The 16,599-nt window shown below is 41.9% G+C and overlaps 1 protein-coding gene across 1 annotated transcript in view; it reads left to right on the forward strand.

The window, feature by feature from the left end:
* LOC126293254 (uncharacterized) overlaps window positions 1-16,599 on the forward strand; it is a 66,360-nt gene that overhangs the window by 40,556 nt on the left and 9,205 nt on the right. Inside the window, exon 4 of the mRNA XM_049986371.1 lies at window positions 16,302-16,441. Coding sequence (XP_049842328.1) covers window positions 16,302-16,441 — 140 coding nt within the window. The remainder of the gene's footprint in view (window positions 1-16,301; window positions 16,442-16,599) is intronic.

Raw genomic sequence — 16,599 nt, forward strand, 5'->3', positions numbered from 1 at the left:
GAAATGGCATGGCAAGCCGTTCCACAGGACTACATCCAGCATCTCTACGATCGTCTCCATGGGAGAATAGCAGCCTGCATTGCTGCGAAAGGTAGATATACACTGTACTAGTGCCGACATTGTGCATGCTCTGTTGCCTGTGTCTATGTGCCTGTGGTTCTGTCAGTGTGATCATGTGATGTATCTGACCCCAGGAATGTGTCAATAAAGTTTCCGCTTCCTGGGACAATGAATTCATGGTGTTCTTATTTCAATTTCCAGGAGTGTACTTTTAATAGGTATCCCAATTGGTACGATGTGAGTCAACATAGTATCTGAGCATTGTCTCCATTGTACTGTGCACTCTTCCAGTTATCCCATTGGCTTGTGGGCGGAGAGGATTCGTCCTTACCTTCTTCATGTTCAGTAACTTACATAATTCCTCGATGTTCATTCCCTGGTCTGTTACTATTGTTTCAGGCACTGCAAACTTCTGTATCCAATTATTCACAAGTGTCTGTGCCACTGCTACTGCATGCCGGTTTGGCATTGCAACCATTTCTGTGTATCTTGAAAAATAATCTGTGATTGTGAGTACGTACTTATTCCCTGCAGGTTTTTTATCAAATGGACCTAAATCGTTCATCCTCAGAAATCTGAGTGGTGATAATGCTTCAGGTAGCCTCTGCAATGGTGCTCTTGTTCTACACAAATCTGATCTGTGCACACTGAACGCAATTCCACACATACTGGTTTACATCTGCCTGCCTATTCCTCCACCTATATCATTGTGCTACTCTCCTGCAACCGCTACAACCTGCTAATATGTTATCGTGAACTTCTTGTAGCGCTCTATTCCTTAGCTTCACTGGCATCACTACCTGCAATCCCAACTTAGTTTCTCTGTATAGTAACCCATCCTGCGTACAAAACCATGACTGCTTAAAAAACTGCTTACATTTCTCATCATCTGTCCGTGCCGTTTGACATTCCTTACGCTCATTACCCCGCAATATGTAATACTGCTACTCTTCTACTTAAGCCGTCCACATTTCTGTGCTTCTTCCCAGGTTTATATGCGACTTCGAAATCAAATTCACTGTCTTACTGCTTATCGCATCATCCTACCAAAAGGATCCTTTAATCCCAACAACCATTTTAATGCCACACAGTCTGTTATTAATCTAAACTTTTTACTGCACAGATAACATTTAAAATATGTTATGCCATAAAAAAGGCTTAGCATTGTGGAATAATTTCTTCCTGCAGGATTTTGTTGTCTTTTCTTTCTGCAGGATTTTGTTGTCTTTTCTTTCTGCAGGATTTTGTTGTCTTGACTGGTAAGTTACTGTATGCTCTGTGCCTTCTATCGCGTCTGATAATGCAGAGTCAAGTACAAGGTTTGATGGCTCGTACGATAAAACAAACTCTCTATTAAAATCTGAAAATACCAATAGCTAACCCAGTGTTAAAGCTTCTTTCAACTCTTCAAAAGTATGCTGGCGCTCTTCTGACCACACAAATTTAGTAGCTCTTTTTCTTAACAACTGTGTCAACAGTCTGGTGGCAGTATCTGCAAAACCTTTTACGAACCGGTAGTGATAGTTCGTGACTTCTAAAAGTGATTGTAACTCCTTTACAAATTGTGGTGCAGGATATTCACTTACAGCTCTGACTAATCTTGGGCGTGTCTTAACCCCATCTTTATGTATGATATCACCTAGGTGTGCTACCTCATGCATCACAAAATTACACTTTTCTATGCTCAGTGTTAACTTTCCTGCTTCTGACCTTAGGAATACTTCCCTTAATCGCTGCATATTCTGTTCCGTATCACAGAGTTTCAGGGAGAGCATAAGGAACAATTGACAGGAATGGGGGAAAGAAATACAGTAGAAGAAGAATGGGTAGCTCTGAGGGATGAAGTAGTGAAGGCAGCAGAGGATCAAGTAGGTAAAAAGGCGAGGGCTAGTAGAAATCCTTGGGTAACAGAAGAAATATTGAATTTAATTGATGAAAGGAGAAAATATAAAAATGCAGTAAATGAAACAGGCAAAAAGGAATACAAACGTCTCAAAAAAGAGATCGACAGGAAGTGCAGAATGGCTAAGCAGGGATGGCTAGAGGACAAATGTAAGGATGTAGAAGCTTATCTCACTAGGGGTAAGATACATACTGCGTACAGCAAAATTAAAGAGACCTTTGGAGAGAAGACAACCACTTGTATGAATATCAAGAGCTCAGATGGAAACCCAGATCTAAGCAAAGAAGGGATAGCAGAAAGGTGGAAGGAGTATATAGAGGGTCTATACAAGGGCGATGTACTTAAGGACAATATTATGGAAATGGAAGAGGATGTAGATGAAGATGAAATGGGAGATACGATACTGTGTGAAGAGTTTGACAGAGCACTGAAAGACCTGAGTCTAAACAAGGCCCCCCGAGTAGACAGCATTCCATTGGAACTACTGACCGCCTTGGGAGAGCCAGTCCTGACAAAACTCTACCATCTGGTGAGCAAGATGTATGAAATAGGCGAAATACCCTCAGACTTCAAGAAGAATATAATAATTCCAATCTCACAGAAAGCAGGTGTCGACAGATGTGAAAATTAACGAACAATCAGTTTAATAAGCCACAGCTGCAAAATACTAACACGAATTCTTTACAGACGAATGGAAAAACTAGTAGAATCAGACCTCGGGAAAGATCAGTTTGGACTCCGTAGAAATATTGGAACACGTGAGGCAGTACTGACCTTACGACTTATATTAGAAGAAAGCTTAAGGAAAGGCAAACCTACATTTCTAGCATTCATATGCTTAGAGAAAGCTTTTGACAATGTTGACTGGAATACTCTCTTTCAAATTCTGAAGGTGGCTGGGGTAAAATACAGGGAGCGAAAGGCTATTTACAATTTGTACAGAAACCAGATGGCAGTTATAAAAGTCGAGGGGCATGAGAGGCAGCAAATGACTTGGAAGAGCAGTTGAACAGAATGGACAGTGTTTTGAAAGGAGGATATAAGATGAACATCAACAAAAGCAAAACGAGGATAATGGAATGTAGTCGAATTAAGTCGGGTGACGCTGAGGGAATTAGATTAGGAAATGAGACACTTAAAGTAGTAAAGGAGTTTTTCTATTTGGGGAGCAAAATAATTGATGATGGTCGAAGTAGAGAAGATATGAAATGTAGACTGGCAATGGCAAGGAAAGCAATTTGTTAATATCGAGTATAGATTTAAGTGTCAGGAAGTCGTTTCTGAAAGTATATGTATGGAGTGTAGCCATGTATGGAAGTGAAACATGGACGATAAATAGTTTGGACAAGAAGAGAATAGAATCATTCGGTAGATCACACAGCTAATGATGAAGTATTGAATAGAATTGGGGAGAAGAGGAGTATGTGGCACAACTTGGAAAAAAAGAAGGGACCGGTTAGTAGGACATGTTCTGAGGAATCAAGGGATCACAAGTTTACCATTGGAGTGCAGTGCGGAGGGTAAAAATCGTAGAGGGAGGCCAAGAGATGAATACACTAAACAGATTCAGAAGGATGTAGGTTGCAGTAAGTACTGGGAGATGAAGAAGCTTGCACAGCATAGAGTAGCATGGAGAGCTGCAGCAAACCAGTCTCAGGACTGAAGACCACAACAACATCAATCACTCCCATAGACAGTTATGTCATTGAGATACACTAAGCATTGCTGTGGTTTTAAACCTCTGGAGTATGTCATGTGAGAATCACTGAATCGTTGATAGTGCACTTCTTAATCCAAATGGAATTCTTCCGAATTGGTAGTGTCCCCAGGGTGCTGAAAATGTTGTTTTATGTCAATCGTCTGGTGCAGCCCCTATCTGATAATAACCACTCTTCAAATCCATTGTTGAAAAAATACTTGCATTGCCCTTAATGATCCAAGGTTTCTGTGATGTTTGGCAAAGGATAGGTGTTCATTATGGTTTTTGTATTTAGATGTCTGTAATCACAACAAAAGCCATATTTTCATGTTCTATCCATTGATCCTTTGGCACAACCACTATTCCTGCCCCCCACCCCCCTGTGTGCTATTATTTTGTTAAATTATTCCATCTTTCAGCTGTTGGTCTATAATTTTCTCCATAACTGGCTGTAAGTACCTAGGTACTCTGTATGGTTTGCAGTATACTGGTGATTGATTTTCCAATGGTAAGCATTTCTGCATAATATGCATAGCTGCTAATGGCCCTTAAATTCCAAAAATAATTTTTCCGTCCATTCTCTATTGCTTCCCTCTAGGTGCATCACTATTCTTAGCAATGCATTTTCAGTTGCGTCTGGAAATTCTGTGGCTGGCACCCCTCCTTCTTTCCAGGATAACCATATTAGTGGTTAACAACCCCTTTGATAATCCTATGTCCTCTGCACTAAAATTATCTATAGAAATAGGTACCTTCTTTTCAACCTTTATTTCTTGTACGTGTACAATACCTCTTTTTAACTAGGCAACCTCCCTAATCTTATACTTGATCCTCTTCGGGCGGTTCCACCACACACTAACTTCCTACCAGCAATCTAGTCTCAGCACTGATGCAAAGTGATTTCCCAGTACCCTTAATGTGGTCATTCACAGTTTAATCAGTTCGTCTTTCGCTGCAGACTTCCCTCGTGACATCGCAACACTGGCAGTGGCTTTACGTGACTGAAACATTTTTCCAGAAAGTTCCATCCTATGTTGCTGAATATTGTTTACAGCACAGTGCTAAAAGCAGAAATCTAATCCTAGAATCATATCATAGACCTCACTCGTGTGTGGCACAATCTCTACACATTGTTTAAATTGAACCATATCCAGGCAAAAGTCTATGTCCAGCGATGCTAATGGTGTGACATCTGTATTTCCCACTCCATGCTATCTGCGCCGCGGTGGGTTGTTTTGCTTATGTTTCACCAGACTACTGCTGGCAACAGATGCATCTGTCCCTGTGTCCAATAATAACCTGTAATCTTTATTACCTGCTATTCCTCATATCATATAATCTGCCTCTGCATACGATTTCGTAGCATCCAATCTTACTGGGAATGATTATCGGTGAGTCCAGGCTTCCCATTGTCGTTAAACACATCATTTTTCTCTGGCCATCTACTTGTAAAACTACTACTTCTTGGTTGCTTTATTCGCATCGCCCTGAGGGTGGTGACAGTGCCTCCTTACGTGCCCTGTTTGTCCACATCTGAAACATTTTATATTAGCTGCAAACATTATGTGTTTACCCTGCATTTCAGTTGACAAATTGATCCCCTCACGCCCTCTAGTTAACTGCGCTGGTGTGTGCAAATCTGCCAGTCCCCCTGTCCGTACATGTCTTGACATTTCTGATGGCAGCCCTCTTAAAAAAGCACTGAGCAGCCTCTACTCGGCTTCGTGCAAACTAATTTCATCACTGAATTAACTCTTCTGTAAATTCTTCAAATGTTGTGGAGTCTTAGGTTCCTTTATTAGTCTCAATTTTACAAAACTCAATAATTCCTTATCATACTAACATTCCATCTTAGCCAGATTTCCAGGGTCTCCCACAAAGGCCAGTACATCTCGGTTGCCTTTCGAGAAAAAGAAGCTATTAAACTTGCATGTGACAAATGTACATTTCGTCGTGACGATCACAGTTTTATTGACCCGTATCATTCGCTGTTATTTGTGCTACCTTTTTTAACAATACGTATACCGCTTGCGGCTCTGACACACCTCGCGTCTACACTTCTGACGAAGCTCTGTCCTCGAGGACACTCATTTTGAGAACTAACCCTCACAGGACAAGAAAACAGATTACATTAACTTAATAATTCTTATGTCTAATCGTGAGCCATCTCAAGTCCCGACACTGCGCAGCTGCACGTCGCCAACGATTACACGTATAACATTTTACTGGAACCGGTTCTGTACTAGGCACGGAGCGGACCTCGAGGTTAGACTGTGCACATCTAACAGTCACTAACCGATCGTGACATCTATTACCTCTAAAACTAGACAAATTCATCAACTTGCTACTTGCAGTGAAATCTACTTTGCAAAATGCACCAATGCCAAACCTTTTCTTTGTAATTAAAATACACTCTAAAGTTTTGGACTCACTGTACTATAGGCTGTAGGTTCAGACGTCACTCTAAGATGGCAGTGTCAGTGCAGCCGTGATGTCCCTCCGGCAAGCGGGCTGTTGTATGTTTGCGGAGTGGCCACTGTGTGTGACTCGGGACTGGCTGCCCTGTCCCTCGTTCGAACGGCAGATCCCGTACCGCATTTTGGGATGTTGCTCCAGGTTTCACTGGCTCGAAGTGTAGGCTGATATACAGAGATGAGAATATTTTGGTACAAGAACAGCCGAGTACTCGTATGCTCCGGACTGTGTTTGTTTAGGCGTTAAGGCACGTACTCTAAACACTTCTGTGGTGGTCAGTGAGGAAAGGCTCCCATCCTTCCACCAGTGTATCGTTCCGTCAGCAGTCGCTATACAGCGCGCTGCTCTCTGCGACACCTGTCGGCTGCGTTTCGCTTCGAGACGCGTAACGTGCTCACATGCCTCCGTCACGACTCACTTCTGCCCCGGCATATTTTTTTAACAGGTATGGTTGATATGCTACAGATTGTAACTTCAGTGTTTGACGTGAAGTTTGACCTCTCGAGGAAGAATGGTCTGCCATTCCTCTGTGGACGTCAGGCACTTCATTAAAAGTGTCCCAGAAGAGCGGGAGCTGTCAGAATGGCAGAGGGGTGACACACCCTGTGTTGGTGTCCTCCAGTAGGCACCAGGATACTTCTGATCGTGTAGCACATGTAATAAATTTTAGGTTTTTTCAAAGCTTTCATTGTTCACATAAAAAGGTGATAATGAAATTTTTTTTTAATTCTGCTCCAAAATAGTAGAACCTGCTCGATGAATTATGAAGAAGTAGTGTGTGTTGTTTAGGAAAAGAGAGTAGCACTTGACACTGAGTGAAGTGTAATTGTTTAGGGGTAGGCAACACTATTTTTGATGTTTCTGGCCAGAATTTTTCATAAAAACTGTATATCGGCAAATTAATGTCCGGCCTAGCCGTACTGTCTGACACACAGACTGTAATGTAATGAAATTCTCTCTCTGCATTTTTCAGCCTTCGGTCACAGTGTTGTGACCCCGTAATAAATTATCGTATTACGACTTACTGAAGAGTCGAAACCGACCACAGTACTGTTTGTGTGACCCTGGGCTGAGAACTATGGAGGGGAAACTTTACCAAATTAATACTTTTGTGCGAACTATTAATCATTTGATACCACACGTTTTCATGTGGCCACCTGCCGATGTGCCATTAATTGAATAAACGTCAGTGAAAGCTGAAGGTTATTTAACATTCAATTCATTATAAATGAAAACATTTGTTGTGAACAGTGAACTTTAGGATAATTCTCGGTCAGTATATTACAGTTTGTCACGTAATACGTGCTTATTTGTAATACATGTTTGGCTAACCACTTCATTTTGTCTGTGATACCTGCACCTCATATTGCAATATTTCACCTTAGAAGCTTATGCACAGGTAACTGCTAGAATAGATGATTGTGAGGGTAGACAAATATCAGTGTTTGACTCTTTTATAAACATTAGTGGGTGATTCCCAGCCGAACTACTGGTAAAGGAAAAAATTTTGATGTGGCTTCGTACCGGACAACTTGTTCAGTATGTCAAAACGATTCTATTGACACATTTTCGTTTATTTAGTGGTATAAAATAATTACCTGACTGATACTCTTTCTGTCTGTCGATGTGACCTCTGAGAGTGGTTTGAATTATACGGTCATTATGCTGACACTAGTTTGCAAAAGTTATTGTAGTTTTCAATGGTAAAAATTTCTGGAAAGCCAGTTGTTATAAATTTATTTGTATTGCTGCCTTCCAGATTTGAGGGCCGTTAGAGCCACTGTGTAAGTAATAGTGATAAACATTTGTAGCTCCTCTTCTGATGTTGCCCGTAACTTCTAGATATTTGATAATATGCACTTGGAATGTGAACATACTAGTGGCTCGTTAGTGCATCTTTGGCTGTAAAGTGAAGCTCGATACACGTCTTTGATAAATACATACAGAGATGTAGATTGCTGTTGTACAGTTTCATAGAAGCTGAATTGGTATTGAACTTCACCATGGTTTTCAGTGAAATGACTGCATGGGATGCTTTTGTATTGGTATTACTGTAGAGTAATTTTAGAAACTAGAGAAAGATATTCAAAAGAAAGCTGTGTTAAAACGGTCAAGAACTTACTAGGAAGGTGCCCTCAGACAAGCGTAGGAGAGCAGTGCACAGTAGGTGCGACCCAGGAAAGATTAACTGCAGTGCAGGCGCACGGACCTCGTGTCGCGAGAACTGAACTCGAGGTGCCCATCTTGTCTCGCAGATCGCAAGCTTCAGCCAAAGGAGCTGACTGAGAAGTGTGCCCGGTGACGCCTCACATGGAGACTACTGGCAGCCGACTCTTGTTTAAATGATTCCATTCGAAACACCCTCGGCCTACCTGCGAGTCTCTGTGAAATTGAGACTTTAAATGGTTCACCGTGTACTGTTTCTTGGTCCGTTCGGCTACCACCTGCGCTGTCTAGTAAGATAGGATTTGGACACTCGACGGGTACACCGTCCAATCGAAAGTGTGAGGACACCCCTGTGTAATGCCAAATAGGGCACCAGGTACCACGCAAGGCGCACCTGCAGAGATCAGGAGAGCTCACGGACTTCTAAAGTGTGCTGGTCGTCTGATGTCACTGGAATAAAAAATATGTCAGAGACATTTTGTCCCTCGTAAAGCTACCCCAGTCAACTGCCGTGTGATTGTGAAGTGGAAATATGAAGGAAAGACCGTAGGTAAGCGGAGACTGGGCAGATCTTGTTCACTGACAGACGGGGGGTCGTTAGGCATTGCGGGAGGTGTTTGTAAGCGATCGTGCGAAGTCTGTGGAAGGAAACATTTGAATGTTCCTAAAATCTTACTGCCAGTCCAGCTAGCACGACTACTGTGTGTAGAGAGTTAAAAAGAATGAAATACAATGGTCGAGCAGCTCTTAATAAGCTGTACATTTCTGTAGTTCTCGACAGGCGACACTCGAGGCAGAGTAAGAGTGACGTCATTGGACAGTGGGTGACTGACTGGATTGACGAATTGTGCTACATGCGAGGGTCTCTGACCGTCTTCATTAGAGCAAATGTCGATCGACTTGGGACAGAATCCTTTGTTTTGTATGACACTACTCTACTAAATGAGAAGTGACGTTCCTCGAATACAGAATAACGACGTATTATTCCTTTATAAACATAGGCGAATACAGACAAGTGAGATGACTAAAAATTTCGTTCTCGTGCCAGAAACAATTGACTTTCCCTTCGAAATTCTTGTCAGCTCTACGTTCCGGTCTTCGGTATTCCTCACGAACTGCGTCCGGCCGGGGCTCTCTCTGCTGCTGTGATGACATCACCGGCAGCCCGACTGCTCTTGACACTGCACGTAGCTCGAAAGGAATGCCTCGGACAAAAATACGACAACTGCAGACTACGAAAACGAAACAATTCTAAAACTGAAATGATGGTTATCATCTCCTTAACGAGACATGCACTCACTGCTTCTCAACTCGGTCTGCCTGTTCCTTCATTTGAAGCTTCATTACACGGATATAAAATCTGGATATATAAGAGAGACTTTGTACCCTTAACGTACGCCCTGTGACAATCTGACATGAGGGTTAGGGTGTGGCGAATGCCTAGAGGACAGTACCTGCTGTGGTGAGTAGTGCCGACGGCAAAGTACAGAGAATGTGGTGTTATACTGTAGGGGTGTTTGGTTGTGTGGGCCCCTTATTGCATGTAAGAAAATGTTAAATGCAGAAGGATACGAACATATTTTACAGCATTATGTACTGCATACAATAGAGGAACAGCTGGCCGTTGAAAATGCTTTCTACCGACATAAGTGTCACCTGTCATAGAGCGGCATCTGTGAGCCAGTGGCTTGTGAACAGTAACATTCCTGAAATGTACTGGCCTGCCCAGAGTTCCCACTCCCACCTGAACTCAATGGAACGCGTTTGGGATGTAATTATAGAATAAAAATCTGCTCCAGTTGTCAGTAATTTTCTTAATTTATTCCACGACCAGTTTCGTAGCTTAGAGCTTCGTCTTCAGGTGCCACCAAATAATTACAGAAACATACATGTGTGGTGGTCGTGTCGGTCACTCACAGGAGGTCATGCCGACTCTGTCATTTCTGTGTCGCGCTCTCTAGACGGGCACTGCTGTTGTGGGTCCTACGCTCTCGTGTGTTCCTTTGATGTGGGTGTGATCTCCCACAAGTGACCCAAATGCCACACATTTATCTTTCTGTGATTATTTGGTGGCACCTGAGGATGAAGCTTTAAGCTTCAAAACCAGCCTTGGAATAAATTAAGAAAATTCCTAGCAACTGAAGCATATTTTAATTCTATAAATATGTTTCTCAGTTGCGAATGTTCACCAGATGAAATATATTGTACTTTCGGGACAAGATAGGACGTTGACTTCACTCCGGACCCTAGCGTCAGACGTGTCGCCAACTTCACCGGTTTCGACTGTTGAGGAAGAATGTGCCACCATTCTTTCAAATATGTGCAGAAATCTCATTGAAAAGTTCTCAGCAGAGTTGGAGGTGTCAGTAATAGCTGTGTAGGTATTTTTGATTGGGTAGTGTATGTGTGTATCAGAAAACTTAGAAAATGAACCATAGGATTCACATAGCAAAAGAGACAATTGAGTGGTCAGTTATTTTATCATTCGGGAAATATTCAGGTATTCTAATTACTTTGAAGTCTCTCTCCTGTTCTTCCAGTCATCTTTATGGAAAATCCCTTCCTACCGGAGAAGATCTCAGAGAGCAGATTTGCGCTGTTGTTAGTGATGTTCCCACTGTGGTATGTGGCACAAATTCATCTGATAATGGTAGAGATTGTGGGTAATAGATAATAAAAATCTCAGCCACACACTGCAGAGTGGCTTGCCAAACATAGATTTAGAAGTGTTGTGTACAGGTGAAAGCTGTTAACTTGAAGGCTAGTGATTGTGTAACTAAACAGCAAAACTTGTCTGAGGAAAATATGAGGTTATTGTAGTTGATAGAAGTCCTTCCACAGATTTTCTGTAGCTATATTATTTGACAGATTGCCATGAGGATTTGCACACACATAGAAAAACTCAAAAAGATTTTTTGACAAAGGGAACGAGGAAATTTGACGTACGTGAAATTAAAAACAGATTTTTGGCATGAAGATTTAGCAAAAAGAAAACCCAATGGAGTTAGAGCAAAACCCTTAATAAAAAGAAACTGACAAGGATTTGCAAATGATTTAGCTCTCAATGTGGAAAAAGTTCATCCCCAGATCACCAGTCTGAGACATCGCCTTAAAATGTACTCCTACTGTTTAAAATATCTTGGGAGAAATTGTCGAGCATAACTTGAATTAGAAAAAAATGTGGTTAACAGAACTGAGAAAATGGGGGGAAAAAAGAAAATCTATTTCTAACGTGATCCGCCTATAATAAGAAATTATTTTTACTGCAAACATGGCAGATGCAAGAGCAACAAATTGAAATTATGAATAATAAGAAATGCTTGTAGTAGGCACTGATCAAACACTATAAATCTGTAACTCTCACAGAAGCCACATATACTTTCAGAATCCTGTTCAAAAATAAAAATGAAAGCAGTGATCATCTTCTCAAAACCGAAAGAATTATTATTAGAGATTGCACAAATAGAAAAAGCACAGACAAAGGATTGTGGAGACTCCCCCAGATGAAACTGTCGATAGATTGACCCAATTATCGACACCGTGAAGAAGAAAAGAATCTCTTAATTCTTTTGCATCTTGTGAATGTGAGAAAACAGAATTTTACAACAATTTGTGGCAAGAAGTTATAAAGGAGAGTGTAAGTGTGTATGTCAAGGATATCCTCCCAAACCCCTGGATCGATTTGAATCAAATTTGGTATAGAAACAGGGGGCCTCATGAATATTGACACTCTTGTGTTTGTTTATAACCGCCTAGCTCCAATAGAATCAGATATGGGCAAAACCTTTTTTTTTCTCTCCATCCCCTGCTTCATAGGCTGCTGTGCATGACACGTTGTGTGGGAACAGTATTGACCTGCCACATCAGTCTGATTTGCAGGGCAGCCTACATTTCAGGGGCAAGAAAGAGCTCTGTGGGCCCCGACATGTATTCTGCCCTGCTCGACCGGCGGGTCGCGTCAGAATAGCACCGGCCATCTTTATCGACCTCTTTTGCACACTGGCTTCCACGTCAGGGGCAAATAAGCTCCCGATATGTAGCATCCTCTTCACGGCAGTCGTGTTGTCGGAGGAATATTGGCCCGTTTTATTGAGCTGTATTGCAGGGGCTACACGCGCTGATGATCACGGCTGGGGAAATGTTAGAGTGGATAAAAGAGGGGATGGACAGTGTGAGGGGAGGAGGAAATGGACAGAGAGAGGGGTGGAGGTAGAGGTGCGTGCGGCAGGTGTAAGTCGTAGGTGGATAGTGGGCTGGAGGAAAAGGGAGGGGGAGGAGAAGATAGACTGAGGTGGCCAGTTAGAGGTGGCTGGACGAAAGTCGAACGCATATGCGGGCAGAGCCACAAGGAAAAGGCTAGGAATGATAATAATAGAATTTTTGGGTTTGGATAAAGCTTTTGACATTGTTGGTGCCAATACGTTCTTCGATATTCTGAAGGTAGCGAGGTCAAAATCCAGGAAAAAATAGGATATTTACAATTTGTTCAAAAAACAGACTGCAGTTGTAAGAATTGGACACGTAAGGGAAGCAGTAGTTTAGAAGGTAGTGGATAGGGTTCTGCCGTGCCCCCCGATGGTATTCGACCTAGCAGTAAAAGAAACTGAGGAGATACTGAGAATAGAAATTAAATTTCACAGAGAAGATATTTAGAAAAAAATGCATTATCTTATTACATTTTAATTCTGTCAATGATGGAAAGGACACAGAAAAGCAGTTAGATGGAACAGATCGTGTCTTGAAAAGCAGTTATAGCGTGAACAAAAATCAGTTATGGAATTGAGATGAATCAAATAAACAGATGCTGGGGGAAGTAGGCTAAAAAATATAGTAGTAGATGCAATTTGTTATTTTAACAACAAAATAACTGACAGTGGCCAAATTAAAGAATATGAAAATTGCAGATTGGCAATAAGAAGAAAATAGGCAGGAGAAATTTGTTAACATTGAAAATAAATTTAGTTGTTACGAACTTTTTCCTGAAGGTATTTTGGAGTGAAGCTTCGTACAGAAGTGAAGTATGAATGATAAGCAGTTCAGACTAGAAGATTACAGAGGTTTTAGAAAAGAGCTGCTATAAAGAATGCTGAAGATGAGATGGGTAGATTGAGTACTTGATGAGGAGCTGCTGAATCAAATTGACGGGAAAAAGAACTTTTTGACACAACTTGCCTAAAAGATGGATTGTTCGATATGACACGTCCTGTGATATGAAGGTATCATCAATTTGTTAATGGCAGAAAATGTTTCACGTTGTTAACACAAATTGATACAAGATTTTGGAAAGATCTGTTGCAGAGATAAGTGAAAATGTAAATTAAAATTGACTACAGAATTTTGAAACACTTCATAAGAACATTATACCATATCTTGCGTTTAATATATTTTGCTTTTGTAGAAAACTGAGACATTATAGTGATTTTCGAATCTCTGCAGAGCGCTGTGGTGGCTTCCAGCAGACAGTCTTGTTGTGACATATCCCCCTCCTTTGGACCATAAAAATTAGATGCCACCTAATTTAAATTAGAGTAGAATGCTTTGGACAGCTAGGAATTATTTTTCTAGTTTCGTGTGTGTGTGTGTGTGTGTGTGTGTGTGTGTGTGTGTGTGTGTGTGTGTGTGTGTGTGTGTGTGTGTGTGTGTGTGTGTATCAGCACCACTGGTGTTTCACCTCGTGAAGGTAAGTACTGGACGGCCTTTCTGCCTGTCTGTAATTTTATATAGCCGATTAGAGAGCCGTGCGGATCCGAAAACGTCTCGATGACAGTGCCCTGAAACTTGGAGGCTCCACAATGCCAAAATTGAGGCCAGATGGTCCCTCTCAAGAAATGATCAGTTGTCCATTTTGCCAAGTGTGTTGGGCTTTGTCATTTTTACATATCAAGAGTAGCATACCAGTTCTGTTGCTCGTGCACACACAAACTGAACACATCTTTGAGAAATATCGGTCACGTCACATCGAACTCGATCACACAGCTTTAACAAAAATATTGTAGAAGGATTGTGACACTCTTCTGCTGTCTGCATCAATTTAGTTCCGTGCATTGTCTTATGCATTCTCAAGAGTTTGCTGATTTGAAAATTGTCTAAACTTGTAACTGTACCGGTAGGTAACAAGCAGGCTTCCATTAGCTGCCGTTCAAACAGGGAGATACGTATTAAGCTGCCTGGCATGAAAAGACATTTAATAGAATCTGTAGACTGCTATTGTTTGTAGTTGCAGTGTGACTTTACCTAGAATGCATACTTATGTGGTGGAAGGCTATTGTTTTGTTGTTCTTATAGCTTGAAAATATTTAAGAAGTTGTTGCTTTTACCTATTCCCATAAGTAGTGCATCTTGGCCTGTTGGTGTTTACCTTCTATAGAAGCAGTAAATACCTCTTTAATAGCTTTGAAAATACTTCAGGTTTGAAATTAAACTAAAAAATTGTTAAGCAGAACACGCCCAGTCACATTAATGTGGCCACCTGTCAAGATAGTGACAGGGATGTGGAGCTGTGCCCGAAAGCACTAGGTATCTGAGTTGAGGATACGTGGTGCGAACAGCCCGATCGAGGAGCTCCGACACGTTCTCGACCGAGTTTAAATCTGGGAAGGTTAGTGGCCGGGAGGGTATGGTAAACACTCCCTGGCACTCATCGCACCACACTCGTACAGTGTGAGCTACGTGACACGTGCACTGTCCTGTCGGTAGATGTCATTATGTCGAGGAAAAGCAAACTGCACGTATGAAATAATTTAATTGCACAAATAAAAAATTCTTCGTACCAAATGCCGGCAGAACACACACGAGTAAAAGAGGGTTGTAAGTAGGGAAGCTTTTGAGCCAGTGGCTCCTTTTTCAGGCAGAACAGTTGAAGGGGAAGGAAGGGAGGTGAAGGAAAAGGACTTGAGATGTCCAAGAAAAGAAGTAAATTTCGGGAAAGTCACACAGAACTGCAAGTCGGGGATGAGAAGAAAACACTGAATCGGTCTTCACATCCCGTGCAGTAAGTCTCCCCTGACGTGCAGTTATGGGTGACTTTCCCTAAATCTAGCCCTGCTCTTGGAAGTCTTCAGTCCTTTTCCTTCACCCCTCTTCCTTCCTCTTCCTTCCTCTTCAACCATTCTGCCTGAAGGACAAGCCACTGGCTCTGAAAACTTGCCTAATTACAACCCTCTTTTATGTGTGTGTTCTGCCACCACTTGGCGAGTAGATTTTTTATCTATCCAATTGAACTGTTTTGTCAAATCCATCTTAAAAGGTCACCTGTCGAAGCTCGGTGGATGTCCAGTTGCAGTACTGGCATTCAGACTCCGGCTTCTGTCAGTGAGAAAACGGCAGTCGGCACAGGTGCATGAGCCGGGTGCCTGGTGCGGAGGCCCGTATGCAGCAGTGTTCTCTTGTCAGTCATTTAGGAGACACTGTTGGTAGCCTCTCGGTTCATCCGGACTTTCAGTTGTTCAAAAGTAGCACGTCTATTTGCCCGTTCACATCTCCGTAGCCTCCGCTCGCTCCCATCGTCTGTGCCACAGTTGCGTCGGCGCACGGTTTTGGATATTGCTGTTTTTGCACACACGGTATACTTCAACTGTGACGTCACACGAGCAGTTTACAAACTTAGCTTTTTCGGAAATGCTTCCGACCTTGACCCAAATACAATAATCGTTCCCTTTTGGACGTCAGATAAATAGCTCCAGTTCTGCATTACGACAATGACTGCCTGTTTTCTGCATCTCCTGACACAGTTTATATGCCCTCTGCTGGTAGCATTGCCACCTGCCATCTCTCTAATGGGTATTGCACATTGACTTTCGACACAGGCGATGGCCGTGTTTGTGTGTCTGGACAGTGCATTTTTGAGAACTGGTATATACTTTTCATACTGTAAATGAAATTGTTGATTATTTTCACATCTATATCCTCATCTACAATCAGCTATTGTAATAGTTTTTTCGGTCCCCGAATTTCTTTCCATTTAATCGTAGTTTAATTTACATATTTTTAACTTTTCAGCTGACTGCTGCATGCAATACATTTTACGAAACATTTTTCGATATTTCTACTGGAGAGAGGATGAAGATTATTGCAGCTGACAGGGAGAAGTTGAAATATCTCCAGCTAAAGGCAGCCTCTCTTGGTCTGCACAGCATACGGTAATTATAATGACTTGCAGCCTAACAGAACTTAGATATCTGTAAGAATAATATGTGGTGCTGTAACCCTCAATCGACTTGCGTGCACCTCCTCTGGGAGTTGGGCATTTTAGGTACTTTGCAGAATGTAAGCTGGTGAGCCAGAACATTGTGACCAC

The sequence above is a fragment of the Schistocerca gregaria genome, chromosome 10 (assembly GCF_023897955.1).
Source record: "Schistocerca gregaria isolate iqSchGreg1 chromosome 10, iqSchGreg1.2, whole genome shotgun sequence".
Taxonomy (NCBI): Eukaryota; Metazoa; Arthropoda; class Insecta; order Orthoptera; family Acrididae; genus Schistocerca; species Schistocerca gregaria.